A 24,683-nucleotide genomic window follows, 5' to 3' on the forward strand; every position below is an offset into this window, starting at 1 on the left:
TCATTAAAACAAATTTCACACTTGTAAGGCTTGTCTTCAGTGTGCCTTACCAAATGACTTTTCAAAACACTTGCTGCAGAAAACTGCCTAAAATAAATTTCACACTTGTAAGTTTTTCCTTAAGTACGGTTTTTCCTTAGTATGCAATCTCAAATGTTATTTTAAGTTCCCTGTGTAATTAAATTTCTTAAAACGAATTTCACACTTGTAAGGCTTCAGTGCGCACTACCAAATATGTTTTCAAACTACTTGCTGTAGAAAACTGCTTAAAACAAATTTCACACTTATGTCTGATGCAGTGTTGCCGATGTCACGATATGAAATTATGTTAGGCCGCTGCTAAAAAGATCAGATTTTGCCAAAAATTATATTAAAATTTTTACAAAATTATGTTAAAATTTTTTATCTTGGTAGTTTCTAAAGTTAATAAAACTACATTAGAAAAAATTATTTTATTCAACTTAACTTAATTAAAAACAACATGAACAAAATATATGTAATATCAAATACTATAATAAAGCTAATTTACATCTGGAACGTTTTCAAATAAAATTTCCTCATCCTCGTCTTGTGAAGATGAAGAGTTCATGTGATTAAAATAACTTAACATTTTTTTGTCTGTTTGAAAGGAGTAACATTATTTTATTTCTTCACTTGCTAACACTAATCCATTTACTGTTTGGGTACATAATTTATTTCGTATTTTAGTTTTTATTAAATTGACCTTAGAAAATATTCACTCACAGGTCACATGTGGTTGAATGTGGACAAACAAGGATATCTAAAATAAAATGTGAAAGATTTCTGAATTTCTGCACTATCAGTTAATGCACCAACTTTGTAACAGTACCTACTTATCTACATCAAATTCTTCTTGAATATTTTTTGGAATTTCTGCAAAAGATTGACAATACAATCGCCATTCATCGTCAATATTTTGTATTAGTTCATGGTCATTAATATTTACAATTCTAGGAAATGCACATTTAATATCGTAAATAGAATTAGGTTTTTCAATGTATTTTTTATCAAAAGTTGCAATATGTAATAATAAGGGACTTCTAAAATCAAATCGTTTTTTAATTTCCAAGCAACTCACAATTAAAAATTGATGGCACCTAGTATAAAAGTCAGTTTTCTTCTCTTGACTGAGTTTTCCAATATTTTGAATAACTTCTACACCGAGATAAATATTTAGAAAATTTAGAAATTGCTTTGAATTTTCTGGATTTATCTCTGCTAATAGCACATTGATGTACGTAATTGGGATTTAAATAACTTAATAACAATGTTTTATAAGTTTCTGAAACTTTTTTAAAAACAACTGTAATTACTACCTTTTCATTTCGAAAATATTGATTCAAGTCAGAGAACTTAGTGTAACAGTCGTTACTTTTACTACTATTTATATTAAAGCCATTTCAGAGATGTAGTATGGGTTGCCTAACTTTAAGTGTTCATTTGCTCATTAAGTGTGTATTTTTAATAATTTAAGTTGTCACTCTGATCTAAATTTGGTACCATTGCGAACCAGAGAGATGACAGGAGATTAGGGGGGAGTGGAAACTGGCTCTTGGTTAACGAACTGTGAATTAAAATTCACTTTTGATCTCGAGAGTTTGAAGTGGTATAAAGGTGGTAGTTAGCGAAAGAAAATCCAATTAATGCATAGAATTTCCTTCACTTCAAGAAGTTAAATGTTTTAAGTATAACCGTAACCATTTAATTGACGGTGTTTTCGGAAACTCTGGAGGCTGAAGTAAAATTTCTAGCACGGAATTGAGTAGCTATCTGGTAACTATTTTTTTTATATTATAAAAACTAACTTTTTGTGTTCCCACATCCTTAAGGTATTCAGAATGACCTTGGGTCACGAATTCAAGCATAGTATGGCCGCTTACAATCATTCTGGCATGAATCTGATTAAAATTCTGAATTTTCCGTAAATCTCTAACATCTATTACAATTTCCACAGATATTTTAATGAACATTAGAGTATAGAGCACATAAGTGCAGTGAGTGGTATATGCATTTTTGAACGATTATTCCAGGACAATTTTAAAATTGGTCTACTTACGACGGAATTATGTTTCCCAAACATTGTGTTGCAACCATCATACCCAAAACCAACTAAATCTTCAAAAGGTACACTCACCGTTTGAAAATAATTTATCAATTTGTCATAAATAGTTGCCGAAGCCATACCTTCATTTGTTTCATCACTGTCATTGTCACCACCTTTAAACCATTGGATTAAGCCAAAAAAATTGATGTAATTTGACTGTACTCTTCGCCAAAATATCTAACACATATGCAAATATTTTTCACTGAACTAATATCGGTAGATTCGTTTATAACCACACTAAAATTCTGTTTCTTCAAAATGTTCACGATTTTTTTAAACTGATTTTCTCCCAAGACGTTAGTGGTGATAGTTGTGGTTTTGGTTCTTCCATTGACATTTTTTTCAAAATTTGTGAATATGGAAAAGCGGATTGTAGAAGTGGAACTAGATGCTCACATAATCTCATTCAAAGTTTATGCTCTGCAATTAATGCTGCCAATTTAATTTCCGCACTATCAACTTGCTCTTCTTCATCGTTGTTTCGCTTATGCATTTCAGACAGCTTTTTTTGGTCTTTTTTTTTAACACAGACCCTTCTTTATCTTTTTCGCCTTTAGAGTGATTTTTTATTACAGTAAGATATGCACTAAATTCTGCATCATAACTAGAGCATTTTGTTTTCGTAGGTTTATCTGTAATTGACAATATTTCAAATAATATAGAATTACAATTTTTTAAAATAATTATAAATTATCTTTAACAGTTTCTAGGCATCCTTTAAAATCGGGTTTATTCTAAATTTTTGTGGATTATGTTGTCTTCGACCCGCACTGTATTTAGATTTTTTCTTTTCTATTTTAGAATCAGAGTCAGAATTAGAATATCTTCTCCTTAATTTATCTAAATTACTCGAACTTTGCATGTTAATTTTTAAAATATCAAATGTAATACGTTATCTAAACTGTACAACTAAAATCCAGTAACAGAATTGCAATCCCAATGGCATTTGCTATATATACTTTATGATTTGGGGAATCTCTGCGCGATGTAGGGATTCTCCAAATTATACTTGCTGTACTTCCCCGAGCTACATATAAAAATCAGAGTTATGTTAGGCAATTCTACATACAGGTAATTATTATTGTCAGCTTTTATTTTGATTTTAAATCCTATAATAGGCCAATGTATTATGTCCCAATTATCGACATAATTCCCACAGGCATATGAATAAAATTACGTTAAAATTATCAATTAAGTATGTTAAAAAAATATTTATTATCAGAATGCTTATTTTATATGACAGTAATGTTTTACCGAATTATCAGTTTGGGTCTAGGAAACAACATGGTACTATCGAGCAAATTCATAGGGTGGTAAAGACTATCAGAAATTCGCTTGAACAAAAAAATTACTGTACTGCTGCATTTCTAGATGTCTCTCAAGCATTCGACAAAGTTTGGCATGTAGGTCTTATCTCCAAAATTAAATCTATATTTCCTCATCCCATAAGTTCACTTTTAAGATCCTACCTGACAGATCGATTCTTTCAAGTCAAAAGAGGGGGGAATCACTAACCTGTTTCCAATTTGTTCCGGAGTTCCACAAGGAAGCATACTAGGACCCACCCTCTACTTAATATACACATCAGATCTCCCAACGACGACCAATACAACAATCGCTACATATGCCGATGACACAGTTATCATGGCTTCAAATTCTACAGCAGCTGAAGCAGCCCAGGTATTACAGAATCACCTACTTAAACTAGAGAGCTGGCTTAAGCTGTGGCGAGTCCAAGTTAACAGTTTAAAATCAACACAAATAACGTTTACTTTAAAAAAAGGTGTCGCGCCACCAGTTTCTATAAACAACACTCCACTACCAGTTAATACTGTCGTTAAATACTTAGGGATCCATTTGGATAGCAAACTAAATTGGGGCATCCACATCTGGAAGAAACGCCTTCAACTCAGCTTAATCTACAGGAAAATGTATTGGTACATGAGTCGAAAATCAAATCTTAGCCTGGAGAACAAACTTCTGATATATAAATGTAGTTTAAAACCGGTATGGCAATATGCAGCACAAATCTGGGGTACAGCAAGTAATACCAACATACAAAAACTTCAACGTTTTCAATCGAAAGTACTGCGCCAGATCTGTAATGCCCCTTGGTATATCACGAACCACAAACTACACCACGATTTACAGCTACCAACAGTTTGCGAAGCAATATCTGCTGTAAACTCTGTATACAAGAACAGACTATCCTGCCATCCAAATCCGCTGGCCACGGATCTGCTCAACATTTCACACGTAAGAAGATTAAAACGACCAGACCCTTTGGACCTCTAGTAAATCAGGAAAAATAGAGCATAGTGTCATGATGCGGTGAAAAGTGTTTTCTAAATATTTCCTTAATTTGTGTTTCTAGCCTTGTAATTCTCATATGTGTGTCAGTGATGTTTACCTGTATTAAACTCTGTTTGTTAAGTGAAAGTTTAAACTAATTGATTATCATAGATTATATTTATATTATATTCTACCTGGGTGCTCGCCACTGGGCAGCTCCCCACTGTTATTGTACATAAATCATACATATTGCTTATTGTTTATAATGAGACAGATTGCAATAAACATTGGATGTTAAAAAAAAATTATCAGAATGCCATAAAAATTATGTTAAAATCTGATAATTATGAACTAATCGGCAACTCTGGACTGATGGCAATTATATTTTCTTGTCTTTTCGTGTCTGGAACTTTATAAAATTCTTATTTGAAAGCGTTGATGTAAATAGGCCTTATTTTTACGCACGTGAAACGTTTATTGTTGTGCTTCAACGGTACAAAAACTAAGGCTCTTTTAGGAGCCACATTAAATAATAAAGTAATTACTAATTGTTGTTAAATACTTTGACAATAAACCCTCACATAACGTCAAATTTGTAAGACTCCCGGGTCAGCTGAGTGGCAATTGTAGGGCTCCTATTGGTTGGTTAAAAAAAGCTAGTTGGCATGGACCAGTATTGTGGAAATAAGTTGTTTTGCATGTAAAGGTGGTTTTTAACATGCTTTTACCATTGGTAATATTTTTTTGCATGAATCCGATACAATAAACTACTTTGGCTACAACAGAACAGTGCATTGGCACATCTAACTCAACTTTGATTTTTGTGTGACTTAAGGCTGTTTGCATGTTACCTCCACAAGTATATGTTTGAATAAATTTCTCACTTTTAAAGCTTTTCTTCATGGTGCACTCTCAAATGTGTTTTCAAAGAATCTGCTTGGGTACATTATTTACAGCAAATTTCACACTTGTAAGGTTTTTTTTAGTGTGCACTCTCAAATGTTTTTTGAAAGCATCTGCTTTGCGAACTAGTTTACAACAAATTTCACACTTGTAAGGTTTTTCTCCAGTGTGGACTATCAAATGTCTTTTCAAACTACCTGCGTGGCTAAACTGTTTAAAACAAATTTCACACTTGTAAGGTTTTTCTCCAGTGTGTGTTCTCAAATGTGTTTTCAATTCCCCTATTTCAATAAACAGTTTCAAACAAATTTCACACTTGTAACGTTTTTCTCCGGTGTGTACCATCAAATGACGTTTCAGTTTAGATTTTTCAGCAAGCTGCTTAAAACAAATTCCACACTTGTAAGGTTTTTCTTCAGTGTGCACCATCAAATGTCTTTTCAAATTACCTGCTTGGCTAAACTGTTTAAAACAAATTTCACACTTGTAAGGTTTTTCTTCAGTGTGCAATATCAAATGTCTTTTCAAAGTACCTGATCGGCTAAACTGTTTAAAACAAAGTTCACACTTGTAAGGTTTTTCTCCAGTGTGTACCCTCATATGATTTTTCAATTTAGATTTTTGAGAAAGCTGCTTAAAACAAATTTCACACTTGTAAGAATTTTTTCCAGTGTGAATTTTCATGTGTTCAGTTAAACTACCTTTTTGAGAAAGCTGCTCAAAACAAATTTCACACTTGTAAGGTTTTCCTTCAGTGTGTACTACCAAATGTGTTTTCAAATTACCTGCTTGGCTAAACTGTTTAAAACAAATTTCACACTTGTAAGGTTTTTCTCCAGTGTGTGTTCTCAAATGTTTTTTCAAATCCCCTATTTCAATAAACATTTTCAAACAAATTTCACACTTGTAACGTTTTTCTCCGGTGTGTACCATCAAATGACGTTTCAATTTAGATTTTTGAGAAAGCTGCTTAAAACAAATTCCACACTTGTAAGGTTTTTCTTCAGTGTGCACTATCAAATGTGTTTTCAAATAACTTGCTGTAGAAAACTGCTTAAAACAAATTTTACACTTGTAAGTTTTTTCTCTAGTGTGCACTACCAAATGTGTTTTCAAAGTACTTGGTGTAGAAAACTGCTTCAAACAAATTTCACACTTGTAAGGTTTTTTCCCAGTATGCACTAACAAATGTGTTTTCAAATAACTTGCTGTAGAAAACTGCTTAAAACAAATTTCACACTTGTAAGGTTTTTCTCCAGTATGCCTTACCAGATGAATTTTCAAAATACTTGCTGCAGAAAATTGCTTCAAACAAATTTCACACTTATGAGGGTTTTCTCCAGTGTGAACTTTCATGTGCCTAGTTAAATAAACTTTTTGACCAAACTGCTTGAAACAAATTTCACAATTATAGGCTCCCTGTCTAATCTGAATTTTTATATTTTTATTCACGGGTTTCCCTTCAGCGGGTCGACTCATATAGGGTCCTTTATGGGATAAATGTTCAAAAGATGTCTCTATACTTTTCGATTTGTTCTCCTCCTGAGCAAAACCTAAAATACAAACCATTTTTTACAAGAGAAAAATGAATTCAGACACAAAGTAATAAACAAAGTAAAGCATAATACATAAAATGCTTTTGCAGATAGTAAAATTCTACCCACTAATACACCACATATGTTTCAGGCACATGCGTTTTTATTTTGTGGATGCGTAAGTCGCACCTCTGTTTTAAGCAAGTCTTGGAAAATCAGTAAGATAGACGACAAGTCTAAGACGCTAATGACAACCGTTTGATACGCTCACGAAGGGTAATTCTAACAAGTGTTACCATAATTATACAAAATATATTTTCTTATGAAAAAAATTAACCGATTTTTAATTATTTTAACATTTTATTCTTAACTACTTTAAGAAAAAATTACTGTTTGTTAACAGTTTCATGTTAAATATGGTTAGATTAGGTTTAGTTAAGTTATATTAGATTAAATTTTTCAAATCAAATTTTTAGATATTTTAAAAGTTAAAAGTAACAGAGTCGAACGTACATAAAATTTTAATTTAAAATTTTTTACGGTGTGTAAATATCCGCCATATTGTTTTGAAAGATTAAAAAACTTGATTATTTTAAACAATATTATTCATTTTTACACAAGCTAATAGTAAAAATCACTGATATTTTAATTACGTTTATGATTAAGCAACTTACATAATTTTGTTGCCTTTTCACTTGAATTTTTTTGGTTATTCTATTTTGTTTGTATTTCTTCTATTTTTGGTCACTTTTAGAAAAACTAGAAGAGGTATCCAATTCCTAATTTTATTATAAAATTATTCAATTTTTAGAAGTTAAGTTAAAATATAATTTCACTGGTTTTTGAACTTTTTAGTCTATTCCTTCTTTCTGTTACTATTTGCCCTGTTTTGGAAAAATTCCGTTCACAGGGAACAGATGTTTCCATAATACATAGTCTTTTTTTCACTTGTTCATAAAGTTTTGGATAGATGTTTTTTCTTTGGAACCACCATAATAATGGATCTTAATCTCTTCTAATTAGAGGTTCATTGGAGTGGTATTAGGTAAAATTTAATAGATCAAAGTAAATTTTTGGTTGGCATAACATTTACTTGTAAGATTTAATAACAACTACATAATGCTCTTACACTCGATTATCCACCCACTACTAAAATTATAGATTTGGTTTGCATATGATCTCTACTGACCCGATAAAGTGATCCGGTTCTCTTAAGTAAACCGGAACCGGTGACCTGAATCTCAAAGATGAACAGAAATTCCCGTCACTGAGAGTGAGACACAGGAATGGATGGAGAAAAAGTATCAACAGATCAACTTACTAAAAGGATCGAATGAATCAAACGGACCGGATGTGACTCTGGAAGTACCAAAGCCTGCAGTATGTAGGGCTGTAGAGGACTAGATCTGAGAAAATCATTAGTGATATTGGGAGAGGATCCCTAAACAAACACATAGGAAAATCTTCATTGGTGGACCACGTACAAAAAGAACAGAGGAACTGCTCCATATGGGCAGGAACAAACTGAGAACAATAACAGGAATGGTGACCGGGCATGCACCAGTAAGATAATTCCTGAATGAAATATGCATTCACAATATTAACTGCAGACTCTGCGATAAGGAACCAGAAACTGTATTTATTTAATACACAAGATAACCCCTTTAACAGTTTAAATTACAATATACAATATCACAGTTAGGATTCAAAATTTGAAATTACTTATAATCACGATACACTTACACCGGTATGCTAACGCGCAGAGAGAGTAAATGAATATTGAGTCTATTACTCTCACACTTTGACGTCACGGCGAAGCAACTTGAATATAATATCACATAATATATTATTGGTTTATGAGTTTAATTGGCCTAAAATAAGATAAAGAAAGCATTTAAATTATTAAGATTAATTAATATAATATAATGCTAATTTAAATTGTATCAAGAGCTACATAAACATAATTCCACTAAACACATAATAAAAATAAATAAATAAAAAATTAATGACTAAACGCGAAATGAAAAGACGGTTTTCGTCTAAAGCAAATGTGATAATTTTTGAAAATATTTAGTTTATAATATGTTGTGAATAAAAAAAAAAAGAAAACAAAAATGTGTATCATTATAAATTACAAACTCAACCAATATTACAGATATTAAAATTTTACAGATTTGGTTTAAAAAATAGGGAAGTTACAATGAAAACCGCACAAGGTTTTTTTTTGGCATAGACTTTTAGTCATTCAGCCAGACTCAACATGGTAGAAATGGTTGTCTGAGTTTATATTAAAATAAATATACAAAACAATAAACAGGTAAACAGGGTCACTCTCTTCTCGCCTAGGGGCCCATCAAGGCATTTTTTTTTAACATACAACACTAGGCCACGGTAAGAAAGGAATTTAAACAATTGGGTTAAAGACAAAGGTTACGTTATTAACTAATGTATAATTATTTACATGGTTATTTTACTATCTTTTAAAAACATAACTAAGAAATCATACACTGCTCTCGAGTCTAGCGATAATAGGTACTGAAGGTTCCAAGGGGCTAATATATTGTGTTTATGTAAATTATTTATTAATCTGGATGAAATTATAGTATTTCTGGGGCAACTGAAAAATATATGATCTAGGTTTCCTTCTTCTGTACAAAATTCACATTGATCATTATCTAAAACCTTAAGTTTAAATAAATGTTTGGGGTAACAAGCATGTCCAAATCTCAGTCTTATGATCGTGGTAACATATTTTCTAGGTACATTAAAAAACTTATACCAAGGAGTTTTAGGAATATCTGAAGAGAAGTGTATCTATTTGTGCTAACAATGGAATATTCCTTCCATATATTATCCCACCTTTGGTATAATCTTAATTTTAAGGAAGCCAGAAAGTCGCAAGCCGTGATTTTATACGAAGTTTCTCTACCAGACATAATACTTTCTCTTGCTAATTGGTCTACATGTTCATTATTTCCCAAACCTATATGTGATTTAATCCAAACAAAAAGTACATTTTTGCCCCTTGTTACTAACTTTTGTTTGATATCCTTAAGTTTGTAAATATAAGAGCAACTGTACGTATTTGGCAATCCCGGTTTCCCAATAGAGGTCAAAACGGATAAAGAATCGGATAATATCACTATATCGTCCGAGTTACTTTCTGTTGCATAAAGTAAGGCCTCATATATTGCAAGAGCTTCTGCTGTAAAAATAGAGATCTGGGAGTTCAACTTAAATGTGCGTTCTATTCGTTCCAATGGGATAAAAAAGCGCATCCAGTGCCGTTTGATGACGGTGCATCGGTATATATAACGACGGAGTTTTCGAACTCTGATAATATTGAGTGAATAATCTTTCTATTTATGTGTATATTGTCACTATATTTTGGTACCATGATATCTGTATTTGAATCATGATATGTTGCATATGAGATGTTTTGAAGTGTATACGTAGCTTTATCTATCTCTTTTAATGCTTCCATATTATGTTGCAGAGCTTCGCAGACTAAAGGCGATTTCTTTTTTTCCCAGTATTTAGTAGACAAATCAATATTTGCCCCTTTCAAACAGATGCTCGCCATAAATTTATTACTTACTTATAACTTATTTCTTCAAATCTTGCAATTTGTAAATGTTGACATTTTATTTCTAATTTTCTCTTGCAGTTCAAAGCTAATTTTTTTTTAAGATGTCTTAATCTAATATATGTACGTGTTTTGCTTAAACAATAGACTACTTCATACGGTATGGCATTATCATTTTCTTCTAATTTTGCCATGGTCCTAGCAGTTAAAGTTTTAAATAAATTGGTGTCATGTGATAATGAAGACCCTTGCCTTGGATGAAATTCATGATTCAATATTTGTGCAGCAAAAAGTAAGTCGTCATTAGGATTTAATAACAAACCTTTTAAAATAAATTGTATCTAATCCGGCATGCCAGTAATGCTTATGTTGTCCACTTTACATCCTAAGTTGGAATTTATAGGCAACGTATCCAGCTATATATTTCAAAGCATCTTGGTTAGTTTTTTCTCAGCATTCAAGAAGATTTATTGTAGGAACAGCATCAGGTTTAAGGTTCCTAATATTTAGCGGCATAAAATTTGAAAAATATCTTTGTTTTATAGATATTTCAAAACAATTCTCATCGAAATGTGTTGAACAGATGCATGCTGTAGGGTATTTCAAATATTATTTTATATATTATATGCTATATTCAAAAATTTTGCATAAACACTTATATGTAAGTTTAGGCAAATACAACATAATTATCTCCTTACATGTTTAAGCGTTATTGAGAATTTATTTTTGGTACAAACTTTTCCTCTTTATGCAAATTTTTACACACTATTAATATTAAGAGACATTTACCATTTTTGAAATTTATTTTATCTTGTCGTATATCAGTCCCTTTTGTTTTTCTATTATAATTGCCACATCCAAAAACGGCACACTCAGGCATAACTATAATTATTTAGTTTTATACACAAACGTTAATTTCAAATAAATTACCAGCGAATTAATATATCTAAACGTTAACAAAAGCTATGAATAGCTATCTAATGTGTTTCGCGCGTTATTCTTGCTTCGCTGTGACGTCACTGCGCCAAGCCGACGCGTTTAGGATTTTGATCTAGCATACCGGTGTAAGTGTATCGTGCTTATAACATAAAATCAATACCAAAAAGTTTTAAAAATGAGACTAAAAATGTTACATACTAAAAATATAACAAGAACAAAGTTCAACAATACCAATACACATATCACAAAGCAGGAGATCTTTTAACTGAGTTGAAGTTATATTGAAAATATCAACATCGAGAACATTTAATAGCCCCATGTATCTATCCAATGGGTTGTGAATACCATAGGTTGTTCTGTGTAAAGGAATATTGAAAATATTGTGGTAACATAGAGCTTGATGGGGATCATTCAAGTTAGTCTTGCTTAACAGGTTTGGATAATTAATAAATCCACGTGTGATCTTATAACTGTTTTGGATGGGTTGGAGTCAATAAAAGGGCTATTTATATCTCGAGCTTTCAATTGTGTTTACAATTATTATCAAGAGCTGATAAAAAAAAACAAAATATCTTACAAGTTTGAATTAGAAAGAAAAAACAATTTTTGTTAACTTGCCAAATAAAAATTAGTTTAGTAAATAAAAATTGCTGCTAATACATCTTAAAAATAATTAATATAAAAATGTCCTAATCTAATAAATGCTTCTCTGAAATTTTTTAGTATAATTTTGAAAACATTTTTTTAATACAAAAACAATTGAATTTATAAATAAGTTAAAATAGCAACCAATTACAAATAAGCCTCAATGTCATAAATGCCAACTTAAAATTTTTATTTTTGACAATTATATTGCCAAAAATAAAATTTTGTTTAAAAATTCTTTTTTGTTTAGTAACAAAAATGAAGATTTATTCACCATTGACAGATGTCTGAAAAAATGTAACATATATGGAAAATTAAATCAAAATGTGACATTTTACAAGTTTTATATATAAATTATAAAGAAAGAATATAATTATAAATTTTGCTTAGATTTTGAATTTCTGATCTTTTGTTTAAATTATTATCACTTTTGCTACTACAAACCATTTCCAAAAAGTCCTTTTGAATTTATTACTTTCACTACATAAAATTTTAATGTTATCAAAATCCATAATATGGTCTTTATCGACTACATGCTCTGCCAAAGCACAAGATGGTTTTTTAATTCTGCAATCACTTTTGTGAGATATAATGCGATTTAAAAGATTTCTTCCGGTCTCACCAACATATTCAGCCTCACACTGAGTACAACTAATGCTGCATACTAAATTTGTTTTTTCAAATTTGTCTATAGGATATTTAGTTTTGGAATATAAAGGTGAAATAGTTTTGATGTTCTTTGTTGCTATTTTTATATTGTTAATAACCTTTAGTGTTTGTATTAATTTAGGTGTTAATGATGGTATAAAAGGTAGTGAATGATAATAGATGTTCTGATTGTTAGATACAATGTTTTGAGATTTAGCAAAAAATGGTGTTAAGTTATTTATATTACCAATATTAGAAAAAAGCATCCTATGTAGCATATCTGGAAGATAAGAGTTTTCAATTAGAATATTTTTTAACAATTGAAGATCTTCTTGTAGATAATCTGGATGAGAAAGTTTTAAAACACGTTCTTTTAATCCTGTTATAAGGTTCATTTTCATCTTATTTGGATGATGAGAGTAACAGCTTATAAATCTATTACTACATATGGGTTTTCTGAACCATCTGGTTTTCAACATATTGTCTGTATTTCTTACAATTCTCATGTCAAGGAATGGTAGAGAATTATCTACCTCTTCCTCAACTGTAAATTGTATATGTTGATTATGACTGTTGAAAATGTTGACTGTTTCATGAATTTTGTGTTTAGGAAGTGCCAAAACTAAATCATCTACATATCTTTTAATAAAAGGAATGAAAAAAGTGCAATTGCTGATACAATCACTGATAACATCATCCATGACATAGCTACTTAGAATGGGTGAAAGACTAGATCCCATAGGACTACCAAAAATTTGTTTATAAAAGACACCATTAAATATAAAAATATTAGAATCAAAAACAAAGTTGACAAGTGTTTTGAAATGTAATAAGTCAATATTAGTGTGTTGCTAAATCTCATTCCAATGTTTTTCAACACTACTTATGATTAAATCTAAAGGCAAATTGGTAAAAAGAGATGTTACATCAAAACTAACTAAAACATAATTTTGTGGTAATTGGAAATTATTAATGAAAGAACTAAAATCAAATGAATCTTTAATCTAAAAATTGTTGTTTAAATTATAAGCATTAGTTAAGATCTCAGTGAGGAGCTGTGCTATTGGTCCATTAGGAGGGCATAAAGATGAAACAATTGGTCTCATAGATAAAGTTGGTTTAAGTATTTTAGGTAGAGCGTAAAACCGTGGAGCAATAGAATTATAAATTTTGAGCTCTTTTGCTTTTTTATTATCAATAAATTTTGCTTTTTATAAAAATTTATAATTCTATTGCTCCACGGTTTTACGCTCTACCTAAAATACTTAAACCAACTTTATCTATGAGACCAATTGTTTCATCTTTATGCCCTCCTAATGGACCAATAGCACAGCTCCTCACTGACATCTTAACTAATGTTTATAATTTAAACAACAATTTTTAGATTAAACATTCATTTGATTTTAGTTCTTTCATTAATAATTTCCAATTACCACAAAATTATGTTTTAGTTAGTTTTGATGTAACATCTCTTTTTACCAATTTGCCTTTAGATTTAATCATAAGTATTGTTGAAAAACATTGGAATGAGATTTCGCAACACACTAATATTGACTTATTACATTTCAAAACACTTGTCAACTTTGTTTTTGATTCTAATATTTTTATATTTAATGGTGTCTTTTATAAACAAATTTTTGGTAGTCCTATGGGATCTAGTCTTTCACCCATTCTAAGTAGCTATGTTATGGATGATGTTATCAGTGATTGTATCAGCAATTGCACTTTTTTCATTCCTTTTATTAAAAGATATGTAGATGATTGAGTTTTGGCACTTCCTCAACACAAAATTCATGAAACAGTCAACATTTTCAACAGTCATAATCAACATATACAATTTACAGTTGAGGAAGAGGTAGAGAATTCTCTACCATTCCTTGAAATGAGAATTGTAAGAAATACAGACAATATGTTGAAAACCAGATGGTTCAGAAAACCCATATGTAGTAATAGATTTATAAGCTATTACTCTCATCATCCAAATAAGATGAAAATGAACCTTATAACAGGATTAAAAGAACGTGTTTTAAAACTTTCTCATCCAGATTATCTACAAGAAGATCTTCAATTGTTAAAAAATATTCTAATTGAAAACTCTTATCCTCCAGATATGCTACATAGGATGCTTTTTTCTAATATTGGTAATATAAATAACTTAACACCATTTTTTGCTAAATCTCAAAACATTGTATCTAACAATCAGAACATCTATTATCATTCACTACCTTTTATACCATCATTAACACCTAAATTAATACAAACACTAAAGGTTATTGACAATATAAAAATAGCAACAAAGAACATCAAAACTATTTCATCTTTATACTCCAAAACTAAATATCCTATAGACAAATTTGAAAAAACGAATTTAGTATACAGCATTAGTTGTACTCAGTGTGTGGCTGAATATGTTGGTGAGACCGGAAGAAATCTTTTAAATCGCATTATATCTCACAAAAGTGATTGCAGAATTAAAATAAAATAATTTAAACAAAAGATCAGAAATTCAAAATCTAAGCAAAATTTATAATTATATTCTTTCTTTATAATTTATATAAAAAACTTGTAAAATGTCACATTTTGATTTAATTTTCCATATATCTGTTACATTTTTCAGACATCTGTCAATGGTGAATAAATCTTCTTTTTTGTTACTAAACAAAAAAGAATTTTTAAACAAAATTTTATTTTTGGCAATATAATTGTTAAAAATAAAAATTTTAAGTTGGCATTTATGACATTGAGGCTTATTTGTAATTGGTTGCTATTTTAACTTATTTATAAATTCAATTGTTTTTGTATTAAAAAAATGTTTTCAAAATTATACTAAAAAATTTCAGAGAAGCATTTATTAGATTAGGACATTTTTATATTAATTATTTTTAATATGTATTAGCAGCAATTTTTATTTACTAAACTAATTTTTATTTGGTAAGTTAACAAAAATTGTTTTTTCTTTCTAGTTCAAACTTGTAAGATATTTTGTCTTTTTTAGCAGCTCTTGATAACAATTGTAAACACAGTTGAAAGCTCGAGATAAAAAAAAATAGTCAACCAATAGCCCTTTTATTGACTCCAACCCATCCAAAACAGTTATATATTTTTTCCAAACGAGTCAGAAGTACTTCTTTTTTCTTATATATATATATATATATATATATATATATATATATATATATATATATATATATATATATATATCTTGAGTGAGGGTACAGTCACGACGGTTCTTGAGTGAGGGTACAGATAATTGTTGTTCGATACGGGAATAATCATGATTTTCAATAGTAGCGTGAACATGGTAATCACAATATCTCAAAAATTTATGCTGGACTCTTTCTATGGTATCAATATTGTTCTGACAATAGGGTGACCAAATAACTGAACAGTATTCCAAAATAGTTCGAACTGAGCAAAAATACACTAATCTTGTTGAATCAATAAAAAAATACTTGCGATTTCTAAAAACGAAATCAAGGAGTTTAGATGCCTTTATTGAAATTGAGTTTATGTGGTCACAGAAAGTAAGGTTCTTATCAAAAAGTACACCCAAATCCCGAATAGAAGAACCATAATTCAGTGGCTGATTATTAATGGAATAGCTTGTTTCAATTCTATTGACTTTACGAGAAAAACTTATAAAACAATATTTTTTACATTTAAGTGGAGTTGTAGTCTTTCTAAATCATCTTGCAACAAGGCATGATGTTTTAAGCTATCTATAACTTTCCAAAATTTCAAGTCATCTGCCAACATTAGAAATTTGCTATGTAGGAAACAGAAAGTGATGTCCTTAAAGAAGATATTAAAAAGAAGTGGAGAAATGTGGTATCCTTGAGGAACTCCAGATGTAACTGAGATACTGTCAGACAGATGACAACCTATCTTGACTCTTTGAGTTTTACCAGATGTAGAGTTTTTAATCTATTCAACAAATCTAACATGAAAGCCGGCATTAATTAATTTGTTCAAAAGTATTTGGTGATCTAGACGATCAAATGCTTTGGAAAAATTTGTGTATATTGCATCTACCTGTTTACAGTCTTCCATTTGAAATAATATATCAGACTGATAGCAAACCAAATTTGTTGCAGTGGATTTTTTGCTATGAACACCAAGTTGTGATTGAGATATTAGGCATTTACATAACCAAGAAAATTGCTTTGCTATAAGAAAGTTGAAGAGCTTAGGGATTGCAGATTGCATCCAAATGCTACAATAATTTTCAATGATGTCTTTCTGGCCATTTTTAAATATAAGAACAACATAACTTTCTTTCCATGAAGAAGAAAACAAGAGGTTTCCAGAGATCTATTAAAAAATATAACAAACGGCATTACAAGGGCACAGACACACTTTTTAATAAAAAATTAGGCACTCCATCTGGGCCAGCAGCTAGCTTATTGGGCATCTCATTTATGCCATTAAAAATATCGGTCATGGTAATCTTAGAAGGAAAAATATTTGTACTAAAGTTGCTATTTAATTAATGGATAGGCACGTAAAGGTTGTTGTTATTTGGTGAATACACAGTTTGGAAGAAGTTCATAAATCAATTAGCTATGTCTTGACCATTTGTTGTAGATTGGACTTGATAAAATAAGGAGTTAGATAGGTTATGACTAGATCGCTTATCATTGATGTACTTCCAAAATGATTTTGGATCATTTTTTAGGACAGCATCTATACCTTTGATATAGTTGCTGAAGCAAATTTCAGACAGTTGTTTACATTCACCTCTTAGGTAGGAAATCTAATATAGTCATCATCAGAACGATTATTAACATAAATATAGTGAGCATGTTTTTCCCCAGAGTCAGTCTTCTAAGATCAGCAGAGAACCACTTTGGAAAAGTTCTATATTTCTCGAATGGCACAAATTAAGAAATTCCTATAGAAAGAACTTCATAGAATAATTTTGTAGCAAAATCAATATCATTAAGCATACATATCTGCCAGTCTATGGAAGCAAGGAAGTTCGTCCATTCCGAAAATCATAAAACAACTCATCATAAACCAACTTATTTCTATTTGTTTCTTTTACATCGAGGTTTAAGCAACATTCATAACCCACATGATGGATGCTAGGATCTACAAGGGAATCGCTTGCTTTTAAGATATTTAGCTCCCTAACATTAGAAAAAACTAAATCCAAAATACATTACAATTATTGGGAATATTATTATGTTGATACGATTTTAAAAAACCAAAGACTTGAGCAATATTCACAGCTGGATCATTGTTGGACTTAATTATGTTGACTTAAGATACATATTTGTTCAACCCGATCTTCAAGAATACTAATGGTTTGTGATTTTAGCTCGTTGTTAACAAACACTAGTACACCCCACACAACTTTGCACTGGTTCTCTTGGATCTATCACATCTGTAGATACTAAAACCATCACATTTAATTTCGGACTCAGTTATGTTATCAATTAAGTTACTCTTCACCAAAATAATTAAGTATATTGTACAAGCAGCAGGAAATACTTTTCAGGATATCAGATATTCTTTGTACGAATGCCTCCAACATTTTGATAAGAAACTGTTAATGGGAAGGATACTAGTTTTTTTGTTTTAACTTCTAGAGCATATATTTTCATCGCCAACAGATTTTCTTTCATATAGTTCCTTTTTAGCCTTCTTGTGTCTTGCTCCATCTTAGTTTGATCCTTAGAGAGTCTATAAACAGTATTTCAAAGTTTATTACTAGTCTTAAGAGCCAATATCACTGTGTGCATTACATATAACTTTGACTGGTCTAGCTTGATTGTAACTGAACACTTTGCCAACTCAGATAACATGTGATATGGTGAATTCCTCCTGTTGTAAGCCAAGTAAACGAAAGACCTCACACACCTGAGATTTGTCATAGCTAATGCAATCAGCTAATACATTACAACTATATTCAGAAATTTTATAAATCATAAGGTTTTGAGCTCTGTCTATGTTATTGTACTTCATAAAAAACTAAATTGGCTGTTGTCTGTCAATTGCTATTTTCCATTAATGTAATCTTTTCTTTGAGACTGATGATTTCTTCTTCAGGCTTGGCAAATCTTCGCACAAACATAGGAACACTCTTAAATGCATCATGACAGGAAGCGCAAAAGTATATAAGTAGACAAGTGAGCAAGTCAGAGCATTTTTCTGCAACGTGTATCCTCTAACGGTAATTGTTGCATGCCATTATTTGTTTTCCATCAGTACCGAGATCTTGGGAACAAGTGCTACAAATATTTTTTATTATAACCTCAAAATTTGATTTTAAAATATTTCAGCAATCCTCGGCTTTTTGCGATATTATTTATGAAATATAAAAAGCAATAACCGAATTGACTAGTATGTGCAATATATTTCTGTAAAACATGTACCATGCGATTGTGAGGCGCTGGACCACCAAAGACAAAACCTATACGGGCAACCCATAAGGAGGCATAATATATTTAGGACACACCAAGCAAAAGACCTGTACAAACTTCTTCACGGTACAAAAATTGTAGGAAACAACAATGGACAGTAAACACAATAAACTTCACCTTCAGTGATAACGGAGATCTTTTGGATCAGACGGGTCGAGGGAAGAAACAAAAAGCAGGAGAGGACAGCTTGATCAATAGTCAAAGACCCGGGGTAGGAGCTCTTACCACATCAGTATAGCTTGACTCTCAATATCCACTTAGACGGCGGCAGGCAACCGGCCATCAGATGTCCGTCAATTTTATGTCGTGTTCGCACTATACAGCAACTAACCACCGATTCCATGATTAGGCGAATGAAACCATAGGTTTCGCAATCAATATCCCAAGCACACACAACCACCGATTTAGCAGTTATTGCTGTTTTGCCGGAAAACGAAGATGAAGGGAAGGGAGTATCTAAAAGGAAAGCTAGGAAGACAGGAAAAGGAAAAATATGGTTACATAAAAGTTTAATGGAAAGGAAAACTGAAGGGGAATTTTTCACATACAAAGAATTATTAGATGAAGTAAAATTTCATCAATACTTTAGGCTGTCGAAATATCAGTTCAATGATTTGTTGTCAAAAGTCGAACATTTATTAATAAAAAGAAAAATTACATTTAGACAAGCAATAACTGGAGTTGAGAAATTGGCACTTGGTTTGAGGTAAGTTTATTTATAAAAAATAAATTAAGTAAAATAAGTACAAAAGTATCACATAATATATTCTATACATTCTAAATCAAATTTTATAAAAAAAAGTGTAGGTATATCATTTCTCAATATTCTCAGTGTGCAAACTTGTACATGACCACAGACTCGAGCCTGTCGTGGTTGATGAAAATTGCTGGTAATGAGAAGTAATGCCTGCAAACTCTTGCTGAAGCAAAGGAGGACTCGCAACACTGTCAATGTAATTATGATTTTGGGTACTTGTTCCTGGTTGCTGATACCAATCGTATGCACTTGGCTGTTGGTGAGGCCTTACTAGAGTTAAAACTTGTAGTTCTATCTCCGATACGATATTAAATATTTTAGTCTTTGCCATGTGTTGGTAGATTGGAGGAAACGTTTTGATGGTTTCGCTAATACCATTCAGAAAAGCGTCTATTGCATTAGTGCTAGTGGGTTACTCATTTTTGCTTATAATGTATCGGTCTTCTCGATTTGTGGGCTGATGGACTTTTAAATGTTTTAGCACAGTTTTCAGGTTGTGAAAGCTGGGATCTCTCTCAAGTCTCTAATTGAGTACTTGACTCCTGTTCCCTGCTCGATTCTTCTTCATTTTGATTCTCCTCTACAACTGTTAACTCGTCAGATTTATTTTCTGATGCAACATTGGATATTGTGTCGTTTTTGAAAGTACGTATGTATGTACAGCGTTAACAGGCCTTTTAGGCCCATTGCTGGATGGATAATTTCCATCGTTTTCTATTCTTAGCTAACAGCTTCCAATCTCTGATTCCCATCTCTCTGACATCTTCCATTACTGCATCTCTCCATTTCTTTCTTGGTCTTCCTCTCTTTTTTTGCCCTCAGGTACTCTCCAAGCAATATTCTTGATTAGTCTATTACCTTGCATTCTTTCTAGATGGCCGAGCCATTCTAGTCTACGTTTTTTCACCACTTTTGTAATTGTAGGGTTAGCATACAACTGATACACTTCTGCATTAGTTCGTCTTCTCCATTCTCCCTTTACTACTTTTCCACCAAATATTGTCTCGGCATCGTATAGCATTGTGGGTCTAATTATAGTTTTGTATACTCTTATTTTTTTATTACGAGATATATCTTTGGCCTTAATTATTTTGCTCATGGCTCCAGCACACCTGTTGCTCTTGGTCAGTCTCAGGTTGATTTCAATTTCTTCTTTACATGTCTGATCAATAAGAGTACCTAAGTACATATATTCATCCACCTTCTCGAATTCTACAACTGATCCATTCTCCACCTCCAATTTAAAGGATCCCCTGGTGCTTATTCCTTTTTTGCTCGAGATCTCAATGTACTTCGATTTATTAATATTAACTTTCAGTCCCATTTTAGAGCTTTCCCGAATCAGTCTTTTTGTTATATTTGATAGTTCTTTTCCATTTCTTGCAATGAGAACCACATCATCAGCGTATGCTAAGCATTGGTGCTCCTTGTATAAAATAGTACCGGACCTATTTATCCCACTAATCCTTACAATTTTTTCTAGAACTATATTGAATAGCAATGTAGACAACGGGTCTCCTTGGCCTTTTTTCACTTCGAATTCTTCTGAGACTGTACCGTTGCATCTCACAGCACAAATGGTTTGTCTAATTGTCATTTTTACCAATCTTATTATTTTTTCTGCCACTTGGAATTCTTTTAGTGTTTCTATTAACTTGTTTCTGTTTATTGTATCGTAGGCAGCTTTGTAATCAATGAAAAGTACTTGTGCTGAAATGTTGTATTCATAGCAATTGGTCAGGATTTGTTTTAGCATAAAAATTTGATCGGTTGTTGATCTTCCTTTCCGAAATCCTCCCTGGTATTCTCCTAGATTCTTCTCTATATATATTTCTAATCGTTTTTTAATTAGTATGGCGAGTACTTTATACATTACTTCTAATAAGGATATTCCTCTATAGTTTGTGCATTCAGTTCTATCTCCCTTTTTGTGTATAGGAATTATAATCGACTTATTCCATTCTTGAGGCATTTCTTCGGCATCCCATACTTCTAGTATTAGCTCACCAAGTTTGGTCATTAAGACCTCTCCTCCATATTTTATGTTCTCTGCCACAATGCCGCTCTCCCTGGGACTTTTTTGGTTTTTCATATCTTTTATTATTTCTTCAATTTCTTCTCTTGTGGGCTTTGGTATTTCTTCTATTACTATTTGAGGTCTAGGAACATAAAAATTTTCTTTAGTAGTCACTTCGTCATTTAGTATCTCTTCGAAATATTCTTTCCACCTTTCACATATTTGGTCTTCATCCACTATCAGGTTTCCTTGCTTATCTTTTACATTCATTGTTCTTCCCTGGTACCCAGTTTTAATGTATTTTACTTCTTTATAAAAAATTTTATTTCATTTTTCTTGTAATTTTCTTCAATGCGCTTAATTTTATTCTCCATATACTTTCGTTTCCGCTCCCTTAGGATTCTCTTTACTTTTTTTCGTTGTACGGCATACCTTTCTAGGTCGTCTTGTTTTTGCGAACGTAAACTTTTTAATCTCAAATCTGATCTTTTTTTTAACTCTGTTCTGCATTCGTCATTGAACCAGTGGTTTTTTCTAAATCTTTTTGCTCTTGGTATGTTCTTCGACGTAGCTTCCCTTATAGTGTTTGTCATTTTCAAGAACTTTTGTTGTATGTTACTCACAGTAGTAATATCTTATTTGGCGTAGGTTTCTTGTATATCCTTTTGATAGTCCTGCTTTACCTCAAATTTTCGCAGTTTTTCAAAGTTAAATTTATGTTGCACTTTCTTTTTCCGTTTATGCTTTTTAATTATTGCTTCTCTCATATTAATTCTAACCAAAAAATGATCTGAGTCTGTATAAGCCTGATGGAAGGTGTAATAAATAAAACAAATACTAGATTGAGTAATTGTATAAGCAACAAGTATATTAACTTCACATGCCAGTAACTTAACCTAACAACTGTCTCTAACCTAATAACCTGTCTTGTCACCCTCTGTCATGCCATCCTCTTACCAACATGAATAATAATATGATTGTCACTTAACTGGGTATCATACATCCTCTTTTCTTTTTCCTTATAAGTTCAGCTTACAAGGTTTTTTAATTTGTCTCCCTGACCTTGTACAGTAAGTATTATTATGATTTGATGTTTCAAGTATATGATTATTATCAGGGATTAAAACTTCTGTTGCTTGATGTTCCTGATGTGTTTCGATACCCTCACTGTCTGGCAATTCATGATATACACCACCATTGCCACCCATATGATGATCATCACCACAGTCTACAACATGTTTATTTACTGATGATCTTATGTGAGATCTGTTTCTTCTGATAATGTTTCCACTGTCATCTTGCAGGATGTATGATCTAGGCGATTCATGTTGATTCAAGATTTTTGCAGACTTCCAGGTGTTATTACAGTGATCAAGGACTGTTACATCCATGTCCCTTTTCAATGGCTTCAATATTGTTGCATTTTTATTAAAAGTTGTCTCATTTAATTCTTTTTTAGCTTTCATTTTCATTTCCACATTTTCACACAAACATGGATGCAACAAATCAACTGAAATTGGAACTTTTGTTTTACATCTTCTGCTATTAAGAAGTTGTGATGGGGAGTATCCCATACCTTTTAATGGATAATTTCTATAATTTATTAATGCTGACTGAAGGTCTGCATGCTTTCTTTCATCTATAGTTTTCCTTAACATGTTTTTTGCAATTGACACTGCTTTTTCTGCTAATCCATTTGAACGTGGATAATTAGGACTACGAAAGATTAAAGTAAAGTTCCAATTTCTGCTGAACTTTCTAAATTTTTCACTATTATATGGTACGTTGTCAGTTACAAGAAAATCAGGTGATCCAAATCGTGCAAAAACTGTCTTAATTTCAGCAATTACTGAATCAGCACTTTTATCTTTAATGGGTAATACCTCTAACCAGTTAGAATATGAGTCAAATAAAACTACGTAACTTTTTCCAGCATATGTGAAAATGTCGGACCCAACCCTCTCCCATGGTCTTTTAGGTAGTGGATATGATAAAAGAGTTTGTTTTGGGTTTTTTCTAGCAAATTTTTCACAACTCTTACATGCCCTTATATATGATTCAATATCCATCGCCATACCAGGCCAATAATAAATTTGGCGTGCTAGTGCTTTTGTTTTTTCTATGCCTAAATGTCCCTCATGAAGTAATCCTAGAACTTCTTTTCTTAATGAAAAAGGAACAACTAATTTATTGTCTAGAAAAAGAAGGTCATTAGTTATAAATAGGTTCTCCTTAAGTTTGGCAAAGTGTCTGACATTTTCTGGAATTTTATATTTTTGCTCTGGCCAACCACTGATGATAAAATCAAAAACAACTTGTAGTTGGGGGTCTGCTATTGTCTGTTGTCGAAACTGATTTTTTCGTTCCTCAGATAGCGGTAAATCATTGACAATTGAATGAACAGCAAACTCTATCTCCGTATCAACAGATTTTTTGTTGTCTTTTAGAAATGCCCTTGATAGTGTGTCAGATATGTACATGCTTTTTCCTGGTTTGTATGACACAACTAAATCATAATCTAATAATTTTAATCTCATTCTCAGGATTCTTGGTGAAATTGACTGTAAATCTTTTTTAAAAATTGATTCCAGTGGTTTGTGATCACTGTGGACTTTTACACAAGCTCCATAGACAAAGTAGTGAAACCTCTTTACAGCAAATAAAATAGCTAGAGTTTCTTTTTCTATTTGAGCATACTGCTGCTCAGTTTTTGTAAGGCTCCTTGATGCAAAGGCCACAGGTCTGCCTTCTTGCAACAAACATGCCCCCAATCCATCTTTTGATGCATCTGTTTCAATTTCTGTTGGTTTC

The 24,683-nt window shown here is 31.6% G+C and overlaps 1 protein-coding gene across 1 annotated transcript in view; it reads right to left on the reverse strand.

Moving 5' to 3' along the window:
* Positions 1–437: 437 nt before the first annotated feature.
* The window catches only part of LOC140450222 (uncharacterized), a 35,471-nt gene continuing 11,225 nt past the window's right edge, over positions 438–24,683 (reverse strand). The window contains exon 4 of the mRNA XM_072543726.1: positions 438–6,873. Coding sequence (XP_072399827.1) covers positions 5,342–6,873 — 1,532 coding nt within the window. The 3' untranslated portion in view covers positions 438–5,341. The remainder of the gene's footprint in view (positions 6,874–24,683) is intronic.

Source organism: Diabrotica undecimpunctata, chromosome 9 (assembly GCF_040954645.1).
Source record: "Diabrotica undecimpunctata isolate CICGRU chromosome 9, icDiaUnde3, whole genome shotgun sequence".
Taxonomy (NCBI): Eukaryota; Metazoa; Arthropoda; class Insecta; order Coleoptera; family Chrysomelidae; genus Diabrotica; species Diabrotica undecimpunctata.